Source organism: Conger conger, chromosome 8 (assembly GCF_963514075.1).
Source record: "Conger conger chromosome 8, fConCon1.1, whole genome shotgun sequence".
Taxonomy (NCBI): domain Eukaryota; kingdom Metazoa; phylum Chordata; class Actinopteri; order Anguilliformes; family Congridae; genus Conger; species Conger conger.
Genome location: NC_083767.1, coordinates 59049353 through 59069734, shown reverse-complemented (window position 1 = coordinate 59069734; position 20382 = coordinate 59049353). Strand labels below are relative to the sequence as shown.

The 20382-nt window shown below is 49.3% G+C and overlaps 1 protein-coding gene across 2 annotated transcripts in view; it reads right to left on the bottom strand.

The window, feature by feature from the left end:
- Positions 1-515: 515 nt before the first annotated feature.
- Positions 516-20382, bottom strand: part of tesk1b (testis associated actin remodelling kinase 1b) — a 34165-nt gene continuing 14298 nt past the window's right edge. For both annotated transcript variants that reach the window (XM_061252871.1, XM_061252870.1), the window contains 9 exons: positions 16882-17003; positions 15308-15356; positions 14285-14431; positions 13598-13680; positions 10704-10794; positions 9926-10009; positions 2963-3049; positions 2388-2505; positions 516-1838 (listed from right to left, as the gene is read on the bottom strand). In XM_061252871.1, the coding sequence (XP_061108855.1) occupies positions 790-1838; positions 2388-2505; positions 2963-3049; positions 9926-10009; positions 10704-10794; positions 13598-13680; positions 14285-14431; positions 15308-15356; positions 16882-17003 (1830 nt within the window). In that variant the 3' untranslated portion in view covers positions 516-789. The remainder of the gene's footprint in view (positions 1839-2387; positions 2506-2962; positions 3050-9925; positions 10010-10703; positions 10795-13597; positions 13681-14284; positions 14432-15307; positions 15357-16881; positions 17004-20382) is intronic.

Below are 20382 nucleotides of genomic sequence, written 5' to 3'. Positions count from 1 at the left end.
AGTATAATTGAGCAAATAAAATTTTACACTTCTTAAAATGATCTTTCACTTTTTTAAAGGCCCAGCCGTAGCAAATGTGCACTCAGGGTGAGAGCAGGTTTGTGTCTTTCTAAAATGAGGAGTGCATTCTCCAAACAAGCTGTCCAGCAACTGTTCAGCAGGTTCCTTCCTGCTTTCAGGAGAGTAACTAGCAGGCTAGCTGACCTAGCGACAGCAAAGACATGGCTAATGTTTGTGGATATAGTTTGTTAGCTTAGCAGAGACTGTCTGTGTTTCAGGATTTAAAAAGATCTGATATTTGGTAACTGACATTGCCCGCCCTCCCCCCCCCCCCCCCATAAAGGCATACATCACAAGCCTACCATCTTAAATGTAAATATTTAGATTGTGTTATGTATGCACTTTTTACATTGATACATTAACTGGAGAACTTAGGAACTTGAAAATCTGAAAGGATCAAAAGGATACTGTACAATCAGTGCATTGTTACAGTAAGAGATGTAGAAAATGCAGTATTCGCAAATCCACTTTATTTAAGTGATAAAACTGAAAAATATAGAATATTAGACCTGCACACTTTCTTTCATTAAACTTTTTCTTGTGCAATACCAAAGGGGAAAAACAGTCAACTCATTTAATAATAAAAATAATAATAATAATAACCAACCTACTCTTAATAACTCCCCCTTTTCAGCTGCCAGGCAGTAGGGACAGGAAGCAGGTGACACTGTATTTACAGTCAGACTGACGGTAGTGCTATGAGAGGGCCTGTCCAGCAGAGGGCGCCCTCTACGTCTGAGCCTCGGGCAGGGACAGGCCGGGCTCGGGGGGGGCGGGGGCCGGCGCCAGGCCCTTGGTGCCGCGGCAGAGCAGACCCCGCGCCGCGTCCCCGTTCAGGTTCTTGTAGGGGTGGTGGGGGTTCCTGCGGGGAGGCCCCCGCAGACACATCGACGGGAAGCTCAGCCCGGCCAGGCAGCAGCCCGGACAGGAAATGACCTCGTCCTGCTCCAGGGCGGCGCTGCCGGAGTTGGGCAGGGGGAAGGGGGCGGGCGCCCCGGGGGGGGCGTGGTACCCGTTGCCGCCCCAGGCCAGGGGCCGGCTGACCACCACCGCGCCGTTGTTGTTGTCCAGGTGAGGCAGCGGGGGCAGGGAGGGCGGCCCGTTGGAGACGGGCGGGCCCCAGCCGTTGTGCAGGGCGGCCGGGGGGGGGCGGGGCCGCGGCGGGGCCGAGACGGCGCCATCTAGTGTGTCGGGGGAGCTGGTGCAGTCCATGGGCTCGGCCCGACACAGCCGCTCCCGCTCCTCCTCCTCCAGGGACACCATCTCCAGGTCCAGGGGCAGCCCCGAGTCGTCGGCCGGGAGGTCCGGGCCCTTGGACGTCTCCCGCGCCTCCTCTTCGTCCCGCTCCTCCTCCTCCTCCTCCTCCTCCTCCTCCAGGCTGTCGGCGTCCGTGTCGGGCAGAGCGCGCATGGGGCCGCCCTCCCCCCGGAGCCCCGCGGACAGGACGGGGATGCGGCTGAGTTCGGGGGTGCAGGGCAGGGACTGGCAGCGGCGGTGGCCCCCGCGGGGCAGCTCGCCCTCCTGGGCGGGGGCGCAGGGGTCGGGCGGCGGGGGCAGGGTGAAGGTCAGGGAGATGACCGACTTGCTGGGCGTGTCGAAGAGCTTGATCCGGCCGCCGTTCAGGTCGTCCCGCAGGGAGAAGGGGTTGACCCGGGCGGGGGTCCCCAGCGGGGGCGTGCTGGGGGGCAGCATGTCGGACTTGCTCCGGGAGAGACGCTGGTCGCCGGGGAGGCACAGGGACCTCCTTCGGTGGGGGCTGTCGTCAAGGGCAACAGGCGCTGGAAGACGGACGGGTGAGTGAGAAACTGAGTGAGAAGACGGCACCGTTACTCTGCACTACAGAAACACAACGATGGGTCTTGCCCTGCGTGCAGAGTCACGCATGTATGCAATGCTGATGAACAAAACCTATGTCACGCAGTGAGAAAGAGAACCTCACAGATAAGATGGACATGCGTGTGAAGGCCAGGCCATACGGCCAGGGTGTTGAAGGTTGGCTGTACTGCTGTACTGTGTTTTGTTCCAGTGATGTTCATACCGGGCCGCGTGACATTCAATAAACATTTACATTTCTCCAGTAAGTGTTTGTTGACATGGGTGAGTTCCTGCATTGCCCTGACAGAAGCTGGGTTCTAACGGCACACAGGCACACAGGCACACAGGCACACAGGCACACAGACGGGCGTCTGTGTCCCGCGCTCTGAGGGCTAAACCGAGTTCTTCTCAGGTTATGTTCTGGACTTGAACCCCGCACCACTGAGATCATTTGAGTGACAGATGGATTTGATGGATGGTGACAGATCCATCACTTCGGCACCGTTGCTCACCTGTTCCCGATTCTCCCTGAGTGACAAGCTCCTTCTTCTCCTCCCTCTCTCGCTCCCTCTCTTTCTCCTCCAGTTCCCTCACAATCTCCGTGAAAGACGGCCTCTGCTCAGCACACATCTGAAAGAGAGGAGTGACGGAGTGAGCAAGTGAGGGGTGCGTGTGTGCGTGTGTGTGCACGGTGTGTGTGGGTGTGTGTGCGCGAGTGCGCTTGTATACACATCTGTGCGTACTTGTGTGTGCGTATGTGCCTGTGCACATACAATGCAGTCCGACAGTGGTAAAAAGTCTGTTCTTCTGTTTCTGTAGCCCAATACATTAGAGAACTACATTTCAGCCTCTACACTTTGCTCTTGTCATCATTCTGACAAGTTCATCTTGGTCACATCTGTACACAAGAGCTTTTTCCAGAACTTTTGCAGGCTCTTTTAGGTACAACTTATCAAACCATAACCTGGCCGTCATGTTCTTGCAGCGAATATCTGGCGGCGTAGCGTGTGTGCGCGAGGCGGTGCATGTGTGTGGCAACCGTATCCGAGGTGAAGAGTTGAGCGAGGCGGTTGGGAGAGAGGCTCACATTGCAGCATGTGACAGCCAGGGCCAGGAAAGAGGAGGGGCAGTCACCGATCATGTGCTGAAACGCCACCACGTCCAAACCGAAGTCCTGCAGCAGGCAAAAACACACAATACCAGGGTTACCAGGGTTACCGTTACACAACTGAGCTGTCAACCTGTCATTATTCAGCTGGAATCTTTTTAAACTGAACAGATAACCCAAAACAGCAGCAAGCGCCCCTTCGGAGATTACACCCATCACCATTTATCTCTTAATTAAACAATTAAGACACTTTACTTGAATTGACTGAAACTCGTAAAACCAGTTCTTTGTCCGTTTTCATTTATCTTAGTCGAACTGTGTGGTAGCACCAGAACATAATTTGCTATCAGATGACACACCTCGGGCAGAATTCTGTCATCAACTTGATGAAGACTAAGAGCATGTCTGAACAAATGTCAGTATTGCATACAGGGGTCTCTAAGACTAGGATTCAGAAAGCCTGTTGAAGGATCATAACTGGTGCCCAGTTTCAAGTTAAATCCAGCAAATAATTCAAAGCCAGAAATCCTTCCCAAGGATAGAAAGGCTCCACCTCATGTATGACATAAAATGCAGACCCAGAGGCTGGGTGCTAGCACTAACTAGCCACCACCGTTTTTCCCCTGGTCTGATAGTAGGTAATGTTGCACGCACGGAGGAGTGTGCCGTTTCAGCCGTACTGCCAGCAGAGGTCACTGGAGAGTAATGAGGGAGAGAAAAGCCACAGACAATCCCCTCTCGCGGGAACACAGCCAATTTTGTCACAGGGTACCAACCACTAGCCAAAAAAAGATCTAGCATGATCTGAACCTGCACAATAGGGTAGCCAGCTCTGCTTCAGCGCCTTTTCTGGCTGTTGCACGAGGGGTATGCTTTCCCAAATCTATCTCAGGAAGGGTGCGCAGTCCAGAGTAGGGCAGATCCTCAGGTCTGACCCACAGACAGGGCCATTTTGTACACCGCAGTGATCATCTAAATACACGGCACAGAAAGTGCTAACCACATTCAGCACATGAGCTCGTCTACTCTTCAGTTAGACTGTAGTTCCTGTTCTGACCTTCGCTGAACTGCCAAGGAGAACAAAATGTTTGACGGCGCGCTTGCTTCAGAGAAAGAGAGAGGAAGAGGATACAGAGAGACAAGCAAACCGCTGGGTTTCCTGTCCATGTCAACTGTAGCACTGCACAGATGCAGCAGTACTCTGTTTCGAATGGAAATTAGGGACATTTTTTCCCCCCGACCTTGTCACAAGTGAGCAACTTAGCAATACCTAGCCGGCCATGAAAATGTTCCGCTGAAAGGCATACATGACAAACCAGTTCATATGACAGGTGCCTGATCAACACGCCGCTTGCTTTCTATATACATGAAGTAGGTTTGGCATTCGTTTGATAAATTAGAGCTCCTCTTCATTATATTATTTTAGCAGATGCTTTTATTCAGAGCGACGTACGGACAAATCTCCTCCATCTTCGGTTGAGACAGAAGGGACACCAGAGTGCAGTACCAGCACCAGAGCTGGCGCTGTTGCGCCTCCCTGCAGGCCACACTGGGGGCTGCAGCTGCAGACGTGTGCATGACAGCAGCCATCTCAGACCGCTGCGGTCTGATATCAGATCTAACAGCATGGAAGAGTGCTGTGTTCTGATATCTGATCTAACAGCAGGGGAGAGTGCTGCGGTCTATGCAGGACCAGACGGGTTAAAAAAGAGCTGGTGAAAGATGGAGTCAGCTGGAGACAGTTCACAGGGGGGGAATGCAGTGAGACACATCACCACAGATTCTCCGACATGCATTCTTAATCTATGCCAGTCAGGTCAGACATGTACGCACACGTGTGCACACACACCCACACACACACGCGCACGCACGCACGCACGCAGTGGCTGTGTGTGTGTCTGTGTGTGTGTGGGATGAAAAGCAGGGTGAGTCTGACCTCATAAACTATTCCCACAGGCGTACACTGCGCGCTGCTGTTCTCACATTAAGCTCCGTATCTCAGCAGTGATGACAGAGCCAAACTTTTACAGCCCAGATAAGGCACCCAGGAATATTCCACTTAATGGAGAGATCAGAAAACAGCAGTCAACTTTTACTGCGCTCTCAAGAGGGGAAGAGTGCCGAGATGCGCACTGTGAATTGAAAATGTTGCGCCGGTCCATAACAGTCAGGAAGGAATATTTATGCAGCGCTGTAAAACGGGAGAGACTGTTTCGCCTGCAGCATCAACCTATGCTAGAGAAAACAGCATCAATTTCACATGCATTACAATCTCACTCCCAGTGCTTCAGAGAAGGGGGGCGGGGGGGGGGGGGGGGGGGCATATTAACATATCAATTTAGATGCTATGGGCAAGAAAGCCTTTGATAGTAATCAGTGAAAAGGTCCCTGTGGTTTAAAATACGAGCACCAGAGGCCATCAGTAAACGGGGGGCCGGGGGGCCTGGGGGGCCCTGGGTGACCACATCACATTCTTGCGGCAGATGAACCTCCGGTCGCTCCCTGTCTCCCTGTCCTCCAGGGTCCGGGTTTATGACCATCATACATCACCGCTCCCGCCTGTCCGGCTGCACTCTCCGTCTAACCGCCAATCGGAACCGCTCATCCCCCCCCCCCCCCCCGGTAAGGTTCCGGTTCTACATGGAGGTCCCAGGGGTTAAAATGTGACCACCGTCTTCTCCAATCAACCAGCGGCATTGTCCAACCACAGTCACCGAATCCAGGATAAGCGCCCTTTTTTCGTTTGCGTTAGCACCGAGCTTAAGGTACCGTCTGTAATGGATGTCGCCCCAGACATTTCAATTTATAATCAACAAACAGTATCCTTTGTGAAATGATTTTAATCACAGATGAAGTTTTATGAGCTGAACACACTGGCAGCGCACGATAAGAGACAGAGAGCCGGCGGAGACAAAGACTGGCGTGGTTAAACGGCCGTCTGAACCACAGGGGCGCGGGGCAGCTGTGTGTGCCTCACGTCCCTCTGAACACGGCGGTCTTACACCGCGCGACAGCCGCCATTATAGCATGACGGATCTGCGTGCGCATTACCCAGCTGCCAATGCCTGTCACAGAATCGCAAGGTCGGAGAACTGTAGGGGCTCACTCACTGTACCGCTCGAGAAGTAGACCCATCGCACGATTAGTAAACCTCTTTTTGGTTTACATTTTAGTTATTTCGTTGAGGCTCTTTTCCAGAGCAATTTACAATTTGCGCATAAAAAAAAAAGACTTAAATTCATTAAACACCAACATTAACAAGTGTAACGGTCGATTAACAAGAAGGGTAACGGTAGCACCCTGGTGATAAGTAAGCCTTTTTCACTAGTATTACTGTGTGGAAGGGAAGGTAGAGTCTTTTTTAACGGAAATATAGGATAGATGAAAGATGGGGGAAGAGGGGGATTGGATTCAGGGTGGAGAAGAGGAGGAGAGGCATATCCTGATGGGATATACCTTCAGGTTACGGCTGAAGGGAGGGAGGGACTCCGTTGTCCTGACAGGTGGGCAGGACATTGCGCCATTGGTCAGTCAGTAGAGAGGAGAGGCCAGGATGAGTGATGACCAGGTCATCGCTCCTAAATGACCAAAGACTATGGATTTTAATATCCTGTTTATACACGGCAAAATTTAATCTTCTAATTTGTCTGGCTCAGACGTATATCCTCTTAACCCCAGGGCTGGGCCGGTATGGGTTTTTTTGTAGCATTCAATCCTTTTTTCGCAGTGCAATTTTCAATCCCTTTGGTAGCAGGATATATCGTTTTGAAAGCATCAAAACTTCCGGTTCTATCTCAATAACCTATTTTAAGATGCCATTGCTTTAGCAACAACAGTGTAACATGTGGGTGGCAAAACAAGCGTGGGGGGGACCTCACCTTCTCTGCATTTTGGCAGTCCACAGACCACACAAATCTACACAACAATTCAGGGTAATGTCAGTGTCCTTTTCACAGCAAGGGTCCAGTGAACCAACTGCATAATATTTTCTAATTCTAAAAAGCCACAATAATCTGTATCCACTTGAAAACAGAAAATATTTTCAGTGAGAAACAAATCTTCCACTTCCTCTTCCACTTTGTTTAATAATAAGTCGAGTAATTTTGACTCTTGAAAAACAAACCCCAAGAAGAGACCAGGATGATGCCTGTTGTCAAAAGGGTTCAAGAATAGTGACCATTGTATTTTGGGTATGTCATTTTCAAGCTTGTGTTAAAAAGGGGGGTGATACTTAAAGGGGTGTGATACTTAAAGGGGTTAAATTCGAATACAGGTGCAAAATCTACCGTTGGGAGCACAGGTGTTTTAAGGACTCTGAGATATTACACTCTCACTTTTAGGGATCACAGCTGCTTTCTGAAGATGTCCCAAAATGGCTGCTCCTCCAGGCTGTACCAATATCTCCATAAAAACACATTAAGCTGAGCATTACTACTGGGCACTTGCATAGCCTTGGCTCATTCAAGACTACAATAGAATGTACAGTCCCTATAAGGTAAGCTTGGTGCATTAATAAGCACTAGAGGATTCAGCAATTTTAGGCAAGACTCTCCCTCCCATTCTCCCTCCTTGATGATGGTTATCCTCAGTGTAATGTGATAATACAGACCGATATGATATCTCAAAGTGAGGTAATTTTGTTAATTATTACAATGGAAAAACGAACAATTTACAATAGCAATAACACTGGCAGAGATAAGCTGAACTGTTCCAGTAATTCCATATATGGTTTACACGCATGCCATGATGGTGTAGCAAGTAGCTAGCTATAATAAGTTGCTACATCACCATGGGCAGTACGTTTCCATTTGTTCTTGGCAAGAAACTGAATTCAAGTATTCCTCAATCTTATCAGCTAATTATTGTCAGACACTGAAAACTGAGACCTTCTTGTAAAAAAAATTCTGTCATAAAATTTCTCTCAATGACTGATGACAACCTCACCTGGACTTAAAACTTTCTGATTTGCTCCCGATCTAAAACATTTTGTCACAGCCGTGTCAGTTGCCCACATAATTTATGAACTAAAATCAAATAAAATTATGCGGAATAGGGTGCACAATACTTAACGTGACTTAGCTCTAACCTGTGTTAGGAAGGAACCAGTCAGAGCGATGCTACAGAAATGATTAATTGTTGAACGTAAGCTAGGATGCTTATAACATTAAATTCTTAATTGAGCTGCAGTTGGTGCATCAAGGGCAGAGTGCAAAAAATATACAGCCATTTCATAATATCACAGCTCTGTTGGGCAATTATCGTCTTGATAAAACGCAATCAGCGGTTCATAGCTGATAATCACACCTCCATACCACATGCTCCTTATACGCATATACAATCCAAGCTTGAGAAGGTGATATTTTTCCAATTCCCAAAAAAATTAATACAAAAAAATCCCCGCTCAAGAATCTGGAAGGTGATATTTTTACAATTCCTTGGAGTCTCTAAACACCACTGCTACTTAATGTGACGCTGAGCAAACGGAGCGGTTATTATTATCCCCGAATGAGGAAATTCTTTGCATAGCTCATGCGAGACATGTGGAAAAAAGCACGTCATGTTCACAGGAAAGGTCCACAGATATTTGATCCGGCACCTTTTCACCATTTCAGCCGCTAAGAGCAGGGCCAAATGAAGATTCCTCCTCCACCAGCTCATCTTGAGATTCACTGCATTAACCCTTTCAGTCCAAAAACCCAATATGCAGAGACTCCACCCAAATCCCAAAGGGTTTTGCCTTTGGTTTGGAAAATTCAGTAGGATTTTAACAGGGGCTCAAAACAACAGTATAGCAGTAACTTCGCAGTAACAGCATAGCAGTAACTTTGATTGTTTGAAAAGGTATAATGTCATGAGTGCTATGTGGCACTCTTAGGAGTATATGGTAGTTACACTTCAGTTCCATATGGCACTCTTGGAACTGAACGGGTTAAACCCCACAAACCACAGAGCCTCATGACTTCTCAGATAAAATGTAAACAATTATAGCAAATGAAACAACTGCAGCACAAAATCCATACATCCTGACCTATTGGGATTAAACTGGAAAGGCTAAACCAGAATACCGAGAGTTATTTTCTGGCCTGTTATTTTACCTGATCAGTTCATTTCAGTAACTAACAGGAACTAAGAGGAAATGACTTGCCAACAGACTCAGTTTGGCCAAACAAAGCAACAACAGACAGAGACAGCTGCGCTCGCATTAACACTGCACGCAATATTTATCAAATACAGTGACGGCATTCACCTCGTATTTTTAGATTTGAGTAACACAGAAAGAAATAGCTCCTTACTTGCTAAAGTGAGAAGCTGAATTTTACAGACAGCAGAAGGCAAAGGTAAGGGGCCGTCACTAATGTGCTAAAAAAAGAGAATTTGTGGAAAAACGGAAAAGGATAAAGACAAATGTGTATGTGCAGGGCGTGTGAGCAGGTTGTGGATCTGCGCATACTGTGTGTGTGTGTGTGTGTGTGTGTGTGTGTGTGTGTGTGTGTGTGTGTGTGTGTGTGTGTGCAGTGAGAGTGCAGTGGGTGTGTGCAGTGCGCGTGTGTGTGTGTGTGTGTGTGTGTGTGTGTGTGTGTGTGTGTGTGTGTGTGTGTGTGTGTGTGTGCAGTGAGATTGCAGTGCGTGTGTGCAGTGCGTGTGTGTGTGTGCGTGTGTGTGTGCAGTCAGATTGCAGTGCGTGCGTGCAGTGAGAGTGCAGTGCGTGTGTAGTGAGTGCAGTGCGTGCGTGCAGTGAGAGTGCAGTGCGTGTGTAGTGAGTGCAGTGCGTGCGTGCAGTGAGAGTGCAGTGCGTGTGTAGTGAGTGCAGTGCGTGTGTGCAGTGAGAGTGCAGTGCGTGTGTACTGAGTGCAGTGCGTGCGTACAGTGAGAGTGCAGTGCGTGTGCGCAGTGAGAGTGCAGTGCGTGTGTAGTGAGTGCAGTGCATGGGTGCTCCTGTACCTCAGTGCGGGGCAGGAAGTCTGGGTCGGCCTGTATCCGGGCGATGATCTCACACAGGATGATCCCGTAGGCGAAGACGTCCACCTGGAATGGAGGTGCAGCTCATCACAGAGAGGCACACACCCAGCCAACAGGGCCCTGAGCTCCCCGACTCCACAACATGGCATGGTTTAACACTGACCCAGGCCAGACCCAGGCCAGACCCAGGCCAGACCCAGGCCAGACCCAGGCCAGACCCAGGCCAGACCCAGGCCAGACCCAGGCCAGACCCAGGCCAGACCCAGGCCAGACCCAGGCCAGACCCAGGCCAGACCCAGGCCAGACCTCACTGACCATGGGACAGAAGAAGGATGCACCAGGACATTCTGAAAAAGAACATTATCTCTTTGCTCTTAAAGGGGAACGTGCACCTGAACTCAATGTTAGTGCATTATCCCAATTACTTCACTGTTGGAAGGTTATATAAAATCATATTTTTCCAAGTGGTGGTTGCCTCAAGATCATACTTGCTGCATCATACTTGACTCAGATATGCATCACAGCTCCTCAAAATGGGTGTGCCTGCCCTGGCGATATGCATCATTCACTCATATTAGTCCAGGACAAACCAATTCACCAAAAATGGATCTTGTGTGAAGATCCCCTTTACTTCAGATCCTCTTCCAGTTTTTTTCATTTTATTTTTGTATTGCTGGTGCCCTGGTTCTCCCCCTGTGGTGTTCTCCCTGACCCACACACCTGTGTATAACCCCCAACCATTTCTACCACAGCACCGTACCTTCTCATTGTAAAGCTCTCCTCTCAACACTTCCGGGGCCATCCAGTAGGGGGAGCCCACGACAGCCAGGGGCTGTTTGTCCATTCCCTCACTGTGGTTTATATGAAGAAAAAAAAAAAAAAAGTCACAGTCAAAAACATTTCACCATGTCGGTATGGCTCACTCACCACAGCAAGTACAGGCAAAACCCAACTGAAGACATCAGCAAGTTTCACAAGCTCTCTCAACGAATGTATCACCGTGACTGTGCCAAACATCACCAGTGAATAAAAAACAAAACAAAAACAAGGCTGTGTTCAAACCCGCAAAACTGGCACACTGCTGATACTACAATTCACTGAAAATCGGCCAGTAGGATGAGTAGGATGCTAGTATGTGGTTTTAAGCACAGCCCATATCACCATTGCTGGGGTACGTGTACTCAGCCTGGTAACCAGCTCACTAATAACAATCCCCCGTGCAACACGTCTTTAGCCCTGACAAAGGCAGGTTCTCCATCATACCCTACTGTTAGCCAGTCAATTATACGAACAGCAACAGAGCTCAACAATCAAATTTCATTACTTGTGCGATTGTATCCGAGTGCAGGTTTACGGCCGATAAAAACGCTGTAATTGGACAGAGGGGCAGGCTAACGGCCCGTTCTGCCCGCAGAACTCAAGGCCCGTTCTGCCCGCAGAACTCAAGGCCCGTTTCGCCTGCAGAACTCAACGCACGTGAGGACTGGTGGGAGACGGGCACTTCCACAAACAGACAGGCCGGGGGGGGGGTCGCTTCGTCCACTTAGCGCACGATAAGTTACGCCGTCGCTTAAAACGGACCAAAGGGCAGGAGAGTAAAGGAGGAGAGGAAGGAGGGAGGAGAGGTATGGAGTGAGGTCGGACAGAATTATGGCTCCCGCAGTAAACACCATTTGGGGAAGCGAATGAAAAGTAGTCACTCAGCCAGGCGCTGTGGAATAGTTTGTCCTTATATGGAGTTTTCATAACCCCCACCCCCCCCCACACACCCCACCTTCCCCTCATCTCCTCCCCCATCCTCCGAGTCCCAAGAAGTACAGTGCAACACACACACACACACACACACACACACACACACACACGCACATACGCACATACGCACATACGCACACGCCCCCCGACAGACACACACTGCATAGGCAGCAGACTCCGGACACGCACCTGCATCAGGCGTAAGCAAACACAGGCGCTCAACCACACACAGACACTCACACTCGCGCACTCGCGCACACACGCACACACGCACACACGCACACACGCACACACGCACACACGCACACACGCACACACGCACACACGCACACACGCACACACGCACACACGCACACACGCACACACAGACACACAGACACACAGACACACAGACACACACACACACGTCACTGAAATGTACACACACAGGAGCGCAGGCTGGAGAACCTCACAGGACGCAGCGCACGGGGGGAGCAGAGAGATTAATTCCCAAATAAAAAGGCTGAGGTTAAAGCGACGGCACATCCAGCCTTTAAATCCTCTGCACGTCAAAGAGGAGAAGTCACATTCAAATCAACAGCAGCCTCGTGTCAAATCCAGGGGTGTGACAGACCCTCACGCCAAATCCAAATGCCTGGGGTTAGGCCGTATTAGCAGTTACTAGTTGGTGGTTACTAGTCATGTCATTCGTTTTCCACTGGGACCATGCCAACAGGAAGTGTTTAGCACTCTGTCAGTGCTTCTGATGAAGGCTCTGGCTGAAAAGAACTTGGGTGGGTGAATAACGACAGTGCAAATTAAAAACTGAGATTGCGTCACTAAAAAAAAAACCCAAGGGCTGCGACATTAACTTGAGTTATTATTCGTCTTTATTGAACATTTGCACTTTTGTTCCCCCTTCTCTCATTTCATAAAGTGAGGCAGACTGGTTCTCCAACGGTCTTCTGAGACACACCGGATGAGGACTTCGGTGAGGTTGGGAGATTGTGATTCAGCTGTTTTTGCCCACAGAGTTGTTTTTAAACCAAACCTGATCATCTCTTTCCTGCAGCCTGTTGCTGCAGAATGGAAAACATGCCTTAAAAAAATAATAATAATACCACAAAAAAAGCGTGTTAATTACTATCATTTCATTTTCACATGGATATCCTTAGCCAGAGAACAACATGTTTTTACAGTTAGTATGCACAAATAAACCAACACAACACAAACCACAGGCTTTGACACCCAAACCTCACCAGTGCCCATTTTGCCACACGGTTGCCCCACACTGGGGAAGAAGGCCCTCTCTCCCACCCCCTCCTTACAGGTGAGGTTCTGAGCCACACGAAACAGCTCATAATAGCTTCAAATGATTAAGCAAGAGCTACAGAAATTTCACATTACAGACTTCCCAACTGCAGACATTTCTCAATTGAGCCCCTGATTGGTGCTTGCCAGTCACATGACACATGCCTTTGCACAACCTGCCTGTTCTTTCAAGGCCATTGAGAATGGAACAGGCACAGATTTCCATATTTTTTTCCCATGATGTCAAAAAATTGATTTTAATAAAACAATCCTGTCAACATTAATTTGACACGGACACAGTGTCCGTATTTTCTAAGACACCTCAATCCCCTTTTTCCCAATCCTGTGTCTATGACGTGTATAATGACGAATGATTTTAGCATTTTTTTGTTTATTGAACCTGCATTCGTATTCATTGCGCAGGCACTGCAGATGGAAATCAACTAGCAGCTAAATCCGGTACAATGCATCTCTTATGCTTGTGTGAGATGAATGTTTCTGTATATGGTCAGTTAGCGGAGGCACGCTCTGACATCAGAGAGGGCACATTCACCTGTGGCGCCACCGCTACGTGTGCGGATAGGAATTTTTCGCTGACAGGTATTTACCTACCTGTAGTCTGGAATTTTCTCTGCCAGGCCAAAGTCCCCCACCACCGCGCTGAAGAGGCCGTTCTCGCAGCGGATCAGGCAGTTCTGCAAACAAAGCGGGGCTGTGAAAAACTGAGTGGGGCTGGGCGGGGCAGGGCAGGGTGCAGGGGCAGGAGGCAGGGGCGAGGGCAGGGTGCAGGGTGCAGGGGGCAGGGGGCAGGGGGCAGGGGGCAGGGGGCAGGGGGCAGGGGGCAGGGGGCAGGGTGCAGGGGCAGGTGATAGTCCTTTTGCAGCAGCTTACAGTCTTACAAAAGGGCGTGAGCCTGTGAAAGTGTACTGTAGACAGGCGATCTGTCAAAGTCACCATCCATGCACGTGGCAGCCAGTCCATTCAGCAGGGCTATTGATCATCTTTGTCAGCGTTACATTTAAAAAGATAGTTGTCCCTCTCAAAGCTCAAATACTGCAGATACAGTGATCGGTGAGAGAAACACTATGGCAGGGATCATCAAATCCGGCCCTCAAATCCAAATCCGGCCCTGGTTTTCAATTTTCCTGGGAAATTATCGGAAAACAATTAGCGCTGCTGATTGGCCGGACTCCTGACGCCCGGGGAAAGGGAGGGTGGAAAAGCAGCCGTTCTGATTGGACGGCCCCTGCATTGCGGTGTGTGTGTGTGTGTGTGTGAGTACCAGGCAGCAGGCAGTACCTTGGAGGTGAGGTCCCTGTGGAAGATGCCCTTGCTGTGCAGGTACTGCAGGCCCTGGGCGATGTCCAGAGACAGGCTCATCCTCACCGCCCACGACAGGTACATATCGCTGTCCAGCAGCTGCTCCAGGTTCCCCCAATTAATGTACTGTAACCACGGCAACAACACACGCCAGTCATCCATTCATTCGCCAGCACTGCGCCGCAAGCCCCCGGCGCCCAGCTGGGGGACAGGCGGCAACCTACACCAGCCGTTACCATGGAAACTGCAGCGTCGGAAACGGCTGCGCTCGGGAGCAACTGGGAGGGCACAGGCACAAAGTCACACTCTCACACTCTCACACTCTCACACTCTCACACTCTCACACTCTCACACTCTCACACTCACTGCAGAGATCAGCAGTGTGAAAAGAGGAAGTAAAAGAGCAGAGTGGAAGGCACGTGCTCATGTGACTCACACTCATTACATTACATTATTGGCATTTGGCAGACGCTCTTATCCAGAGTGACGTACAGTTGATTAGACTAAGCAGGAGACAATCCTCCCCTGGAGCAATGCAGGGTTAAGGGCCTTGCTCAAGGGTCCAACGGCTGGGCGGATCTTATTGTGGCTACACTGGGATTAGCCCCCTTTAACCCTCCGCTAACTGACCAGACTCACACTGCGCGTTATCCAAACAACATCACCTCAGCACACGATCTCGTATCCACCTGTATGTGCGCTCTGCTCACAGCGCGCTCCTGTGCACAAGTACTTCTGAAACCATGGCCCAGGCGTGTGTGTGTGTGTGTGTGTGTGTGTGCGTGTGCGTGTGCGTGTGCGCGTGCGCGTGCGCGTGTCTGTCTGTGCGTGCCTGTCTGACTGTGTGTGTGTGTGTGTCTGTGTGTGTGCATGTCTCTGTGCGTATCTGTCTGACTGTGTGTGTGTGTGTGTCTGTGCGTACCTGTCTGTGTGTGCGTGTGTGTGTTTGCGTGTGGGTGTGCGTGCGTGTGCGTGCGTGGTCAGCACATGAGAGAATCGCACCTCTGTCAGAGCGTGGAGCTGTCCCTCGTGTACACACACCCCGACAAACCTGAGAGGAGTGGGAGAAAGAGGAAGAGGAGGAGGGGAAGAGGAGGGGAATTGGGGGAGGGGAAGTCACACTGTTATTAAAGCATCACTTACTGCATCTTGGGGTTAAGCACTTGTCAGAAATTTCACAGAAACATGTCTATAAAAAGGAACTTACACACATGTTCACTTAAGACACCGAGCATGAAGAAAATGTTCTGTATAAAGAACGAGATGCACTGTGCTACAACACATTTACATGAAAATGGATGCATAAAATTAAACTCCATTTCAGCAATGATTTCATTTTATTAACTAGTATTCATACAGGGTAGGTTGACTGGGCACGCATGCAGCATTGAAGCAATGCCCTATGAATACCACCAAGTAGCGTCATTCGCATGGATTTGCTACTAAACATTGTAGAGCAGGTTGTCATTCAAACGAATAGTAGCAAAGTACAGTAATTAACTGACGACGCACAGTCTGAGAATTAGACCTGAACAACTGAGCCAAGATACTATAAAAAATGGTTCCTGGCAAAGATACATAACACCATAAGAACTAAGCATGGTAAAAAAAAAAAAAAATGCTCTCCTATTGATAGCCATCAATCTTATTGAGAAATGTCCAGTGTGAAAGATGACTGAGCCAAGAGCAAGTCCACATTCAATTTCAGAAGTGATTTATATGTGATAATGCAGGGTTATAATACAAATGACTTAATAATCCAACAAGGCCACTTGCACGCCCCAGTGGTGCTACAATCACAAAACAGAAACATGGCAAGTCGCACGTAGTGCAGCTGACAGCGCTGTGTTTGAGGGGCCAAAGCTCTTTTTTCAGTTCCTCCGTTTTCTCTCTCTCTCCCTTTTCGCCCAACCAGCGCTCCCGCGTCGACCGCTTAAAACCAGTGAACGAGAGCAGCCGGGATTGTGTGCACTTTCCAAGGGACCGCGTTCAAATTCTGCCACAAGTGACTTCGAGGGGATAATATTCTGTTTTTCAAGAGCCAAGAGTAGGAGCGGCGTTTACCTCTCATTGGTCGAGTGCCCAGTGCTCTTGCTACATTTACAGTGATAAGGTAAACATGGAAATCTCTGACCCTTTTCATCTATTAAATAAATGCGATGTATATGGGTGGTAAACAACGAAATACTCCAGCCCTAAAGGGGTCAAATATATTAGTTAATGTAATTTTAAGGTTTTAATTGTTGTAATAGCCATGTGTTTCCGTTTTGTTAGGGGCAACCTTAGCTCAGGCGGCAAAAGCAGTCGTCTGGCAGTCAGAAGGTTGCCGGTTCCATCCCCCGCCCTGGGTGTGTCAAAGTGTCCCTGAGCAAGACACCTAGCGCCCCTAAAATGCTCCCGACGAGCTGGTTGGTGCCTTGCATGGCAGCCATTCGCTGTTGGTGTGTGAGTGTGTGTGTGAATGGGTGAATGAGAAGCATCAATTGTACAGCACTGTGGATAAAGGCGCTAAAAATAAAAAAATGCCAGCCATTTTGTTTGGCCCGGGGTCAGAGGTCACAGTCGTGTGGACTGACCTGAGTATGTTGGGGTGGGACAGCCTGTTCATTAGCTGCACTTCCCTCAGCATGTTGGCTCTGTTGCTGGCCAGCGTGTTCATCTTCAGGGCCATCACCTGCCCTGTGATCCTGTGCTGAACCTGTAGGGGGAGATAGAGTGCAGGCTCGTCAGTCAACGCTTGGCCGTCGACCGGAGGAGACCCCACGCCGGCGGTAAAACCGTGCACAAGATGGCCCCTCAGAAAGCGCAGGGACCTAGGGTGAGAACGGCATTCCTCACCAAGATCTGCGCCAAACCTTTTCAAAAGGAAAAGGCCAAACGAGGTCTATGGCAGAACACACCGGCGCATCCGCCATTCCGTTTCACACCGTCCGCCATTCCGTTTCACACCGTCCGCCATTCCGTTTCACACCGTCCGCCATTCCGTTTCACACCGTCCGCCATTCCGTTTCACAGGGTCGGCTCCCGCATCAGTTGTCAAGGCACTCACTGTTTCAAAGCAGCGAGCCAGGGGCAGCAGACCTGAAACATCATTCCTGCCATCTCTGTACAATTGCCTTGTTCTAATTGGCCATCGCTTGCCACCTTTAATCCCATAATTAAGTGTTCAAATAATTAAATGTACTCAAATATCATGAAATATCATCAAGCTGGGTCCGGAAACCGCACACTTCCCTGGAGCGAGACGTTTGATTTTTAAGTAGCTTCCATATCGTGACACAGCCTAATCCGGCAGCAGACACACTTATTACAATAATCAAGGCCCTTCTCTGTCAGGCTGAATATGAACTCTGAAAACATGCCAAGACTACTAAACATAGAGCAGATGCGTTTCACTGCGATTAACGCTGACGTCTTCCAAAAAGCTGCCATCGGCGTTCAGCGAGGAGACAACACACACCTGGTACAGACAGCTTATTTGGACACATTGCACATCCTACACGATTTTCAGGTTGAATGAAACATTCAGATACAAAAGAATTTAGGCCAACAGAGGACAAAAATATATTTAGCTTTGATTTATTGTAAATTTGTACCCTAATCTGTTGAAGCAAGCAACCCTCCCTGACCTGAAGCTATGCAGCTGGTGCCAGGGAACCGCGTGCGTGTATATTAGCTGCAGTAGAACATTTATCGTTAACCTCTTATGGGCGGACGCAACCTGCGCATTACATCTTGTATTTGGTCATATGACCGTTTTTGAAAGACACATGACCGTAGAAATGCGTAGTGATTCCTGGGACTTTCCACGGGTTTGTCTATCGGGCACCTCAGTCCACAATGGGTTAAGTTAAGTTTATCTGTGAGAACTCACGATTGCAAAACAAGGTTCTGACGAATTACTAAGAAAATGGAAAACAGGCCGCAGGATTTGCATAATTGAAGACTGGGTCGCTTCCTCTCTCCTCAACAGCAGAGCAGCAGGCCTGGTGTCCCGTGTGCTGCCGTGTTCTGACGGGACACAGGGGGACATTCGCAGCCCAGAAGGTGCCGTGGCGGGGATCGGACCTCTGCCCACACACGGGCGGGTGGGGGCTGGGGGGGTGTTTGGCTCCAGAGCTGCCTGCCCTATGTGCCTGCCACACGTCTCGCCTGGAAGATTTCAGACAAGCAAAGACTCATTACATTCTGCCTTGCCACTTTCGTCACATTCCGGCGTATTGAAGACTGATGTATTATTGCGGCCCGCTGGTTGTGCATTTGATTGTCTTGCTCTCAGGAATTGTCTCATAACCATTTCTTTTTTAATGGCTTTTACGTCTTGCCCAGGGACTGCAGCTGAAAACTAGCCAGTTGGCTGACACTGGCACATTTACAGTAATGTTGATTAATTAATGCGCTGTCCCTGAAATAATAAATTTGTAAACTAAAAAAAAGAAAGAAAACCTACTCCAGCACAGCCTGAACGAGAACACTCATATGCAAATATCCCAGAACATTCACAGCCACATATTACATATTCCAGAACACTCGCACCTTTGTAGTCCAAAATTATAACCGAATCTGTATTGCAGAGAGCGTCGTCTCCCCAATATTTTTTGATTATGCGCTCCCAGTCTCAGACATGGAGGACGGGGATATACTGTATCCTCTCAGATACAGATCAGCCCCCACGGCTCCTCTTAAACCAATGAGCTCGGCCGGGCCGGAAGTCCCCCCCCATCGCCATGGCGATCCACAGCCTAATCGCCGGACGGTAATGCAGGTCAGAGCGGCTCACATGACGGACTGCCGCGCGGCTGCGTCAGCAGGCCGTTTAACCCAGAGCACAATCTCCCCATAACTCACACCGCCACGCAGAGACCTGCGTGTGAAACCCCCTCGTGTGTGTGTGCGTGTGTGAGTGTGTGAGAGAGACAGTGTGTGTGTGTGTGTGTGTGTGTGTGTGTGTGTGTGTGTGTGTGCGCGTGTGACAGTGTGTGTGTGTGCGTGTGCGTGAGAGAGTGTGTGTGTGTGTGTGTGTGAGAGACAGTGTGTGTGTGTGTGCGAGTGTGTGAGAGACAGAGTGTGTGTGTGTGTGTGTGTGTGTGTGTGTGTGTGTGTGTGTGTGTGTGTGTGTGTGTGTGTGTGTGTGAGAGAGAGAGAGAGAGAGAGTGTGTGCGTGCGAGTGTGTGTACAGCATGTGCTTCAGTGGATTAAGTGGGTATGGATTACACTGTTTGGCCTACATGTATATTTATGTGTATGTACACTCTAGAATGTGAATTGTGTCCAGCATATTTAGTGTGTGTACTATGAATATTATGTGTATATGTGTGCGTGTGTGTGTGTGTGTGTGTGTGTGTGTGTGCGCACAAGATTGTGTGTTTATGCCTGCGTGCGTGTGTTTCTGAGGCTATGCCCGTGTGTGTGTGCCTGTGTCTGTATGAGGGTACGCGTGTGACGCTGCATTGTGTCCGGTGTGTCTCAGAGTGCTGGAGATTAAAGGCCCACCCCCACTGCTCCAGCCCTGGCCTCTAATAGGCTTTCTGGATTTCCCATCATTCCTCTGATCTGCTTTCTCTCTGGGATCCAGGGCAGCGTCACACTGACAGCAGCGGCAGACCAGCTGATCCTCTGGCCATCCGACACATCCACTCCCGCCCCTCACCGAGATCTCTCTGCTCTGTCACACACACACACACACACACACACACACACACACACTCTTTCTGCAGTCATGTACTAAATTCCTAATGGAGATCTTTCATCCTCTCCCTCATGCACAGATTATCACTCTTCTGTCTATGTGTGCTTGCGTGTGAGAAATAGACACAGCAGAAAGAGAAAGAGAGAGAGAGAAAAAGAGAGAGAGAGAGAGAGAGAGAGAGAGAGAAGCAGCTCATGTACAAACATACAAAACTAAAAACACTCTCCCACACGCAGATCAGAAATACAACACAACAAGCACCCACTAAGCCACACAAATATAAATACCCATCCATACACACCCACATAACCACACCTCGTTATAAAAGTACGACATGCCAGGCAAACCTTGAGGTGTGAGTCTCTGTCACACAGGATGAAGACAAGCA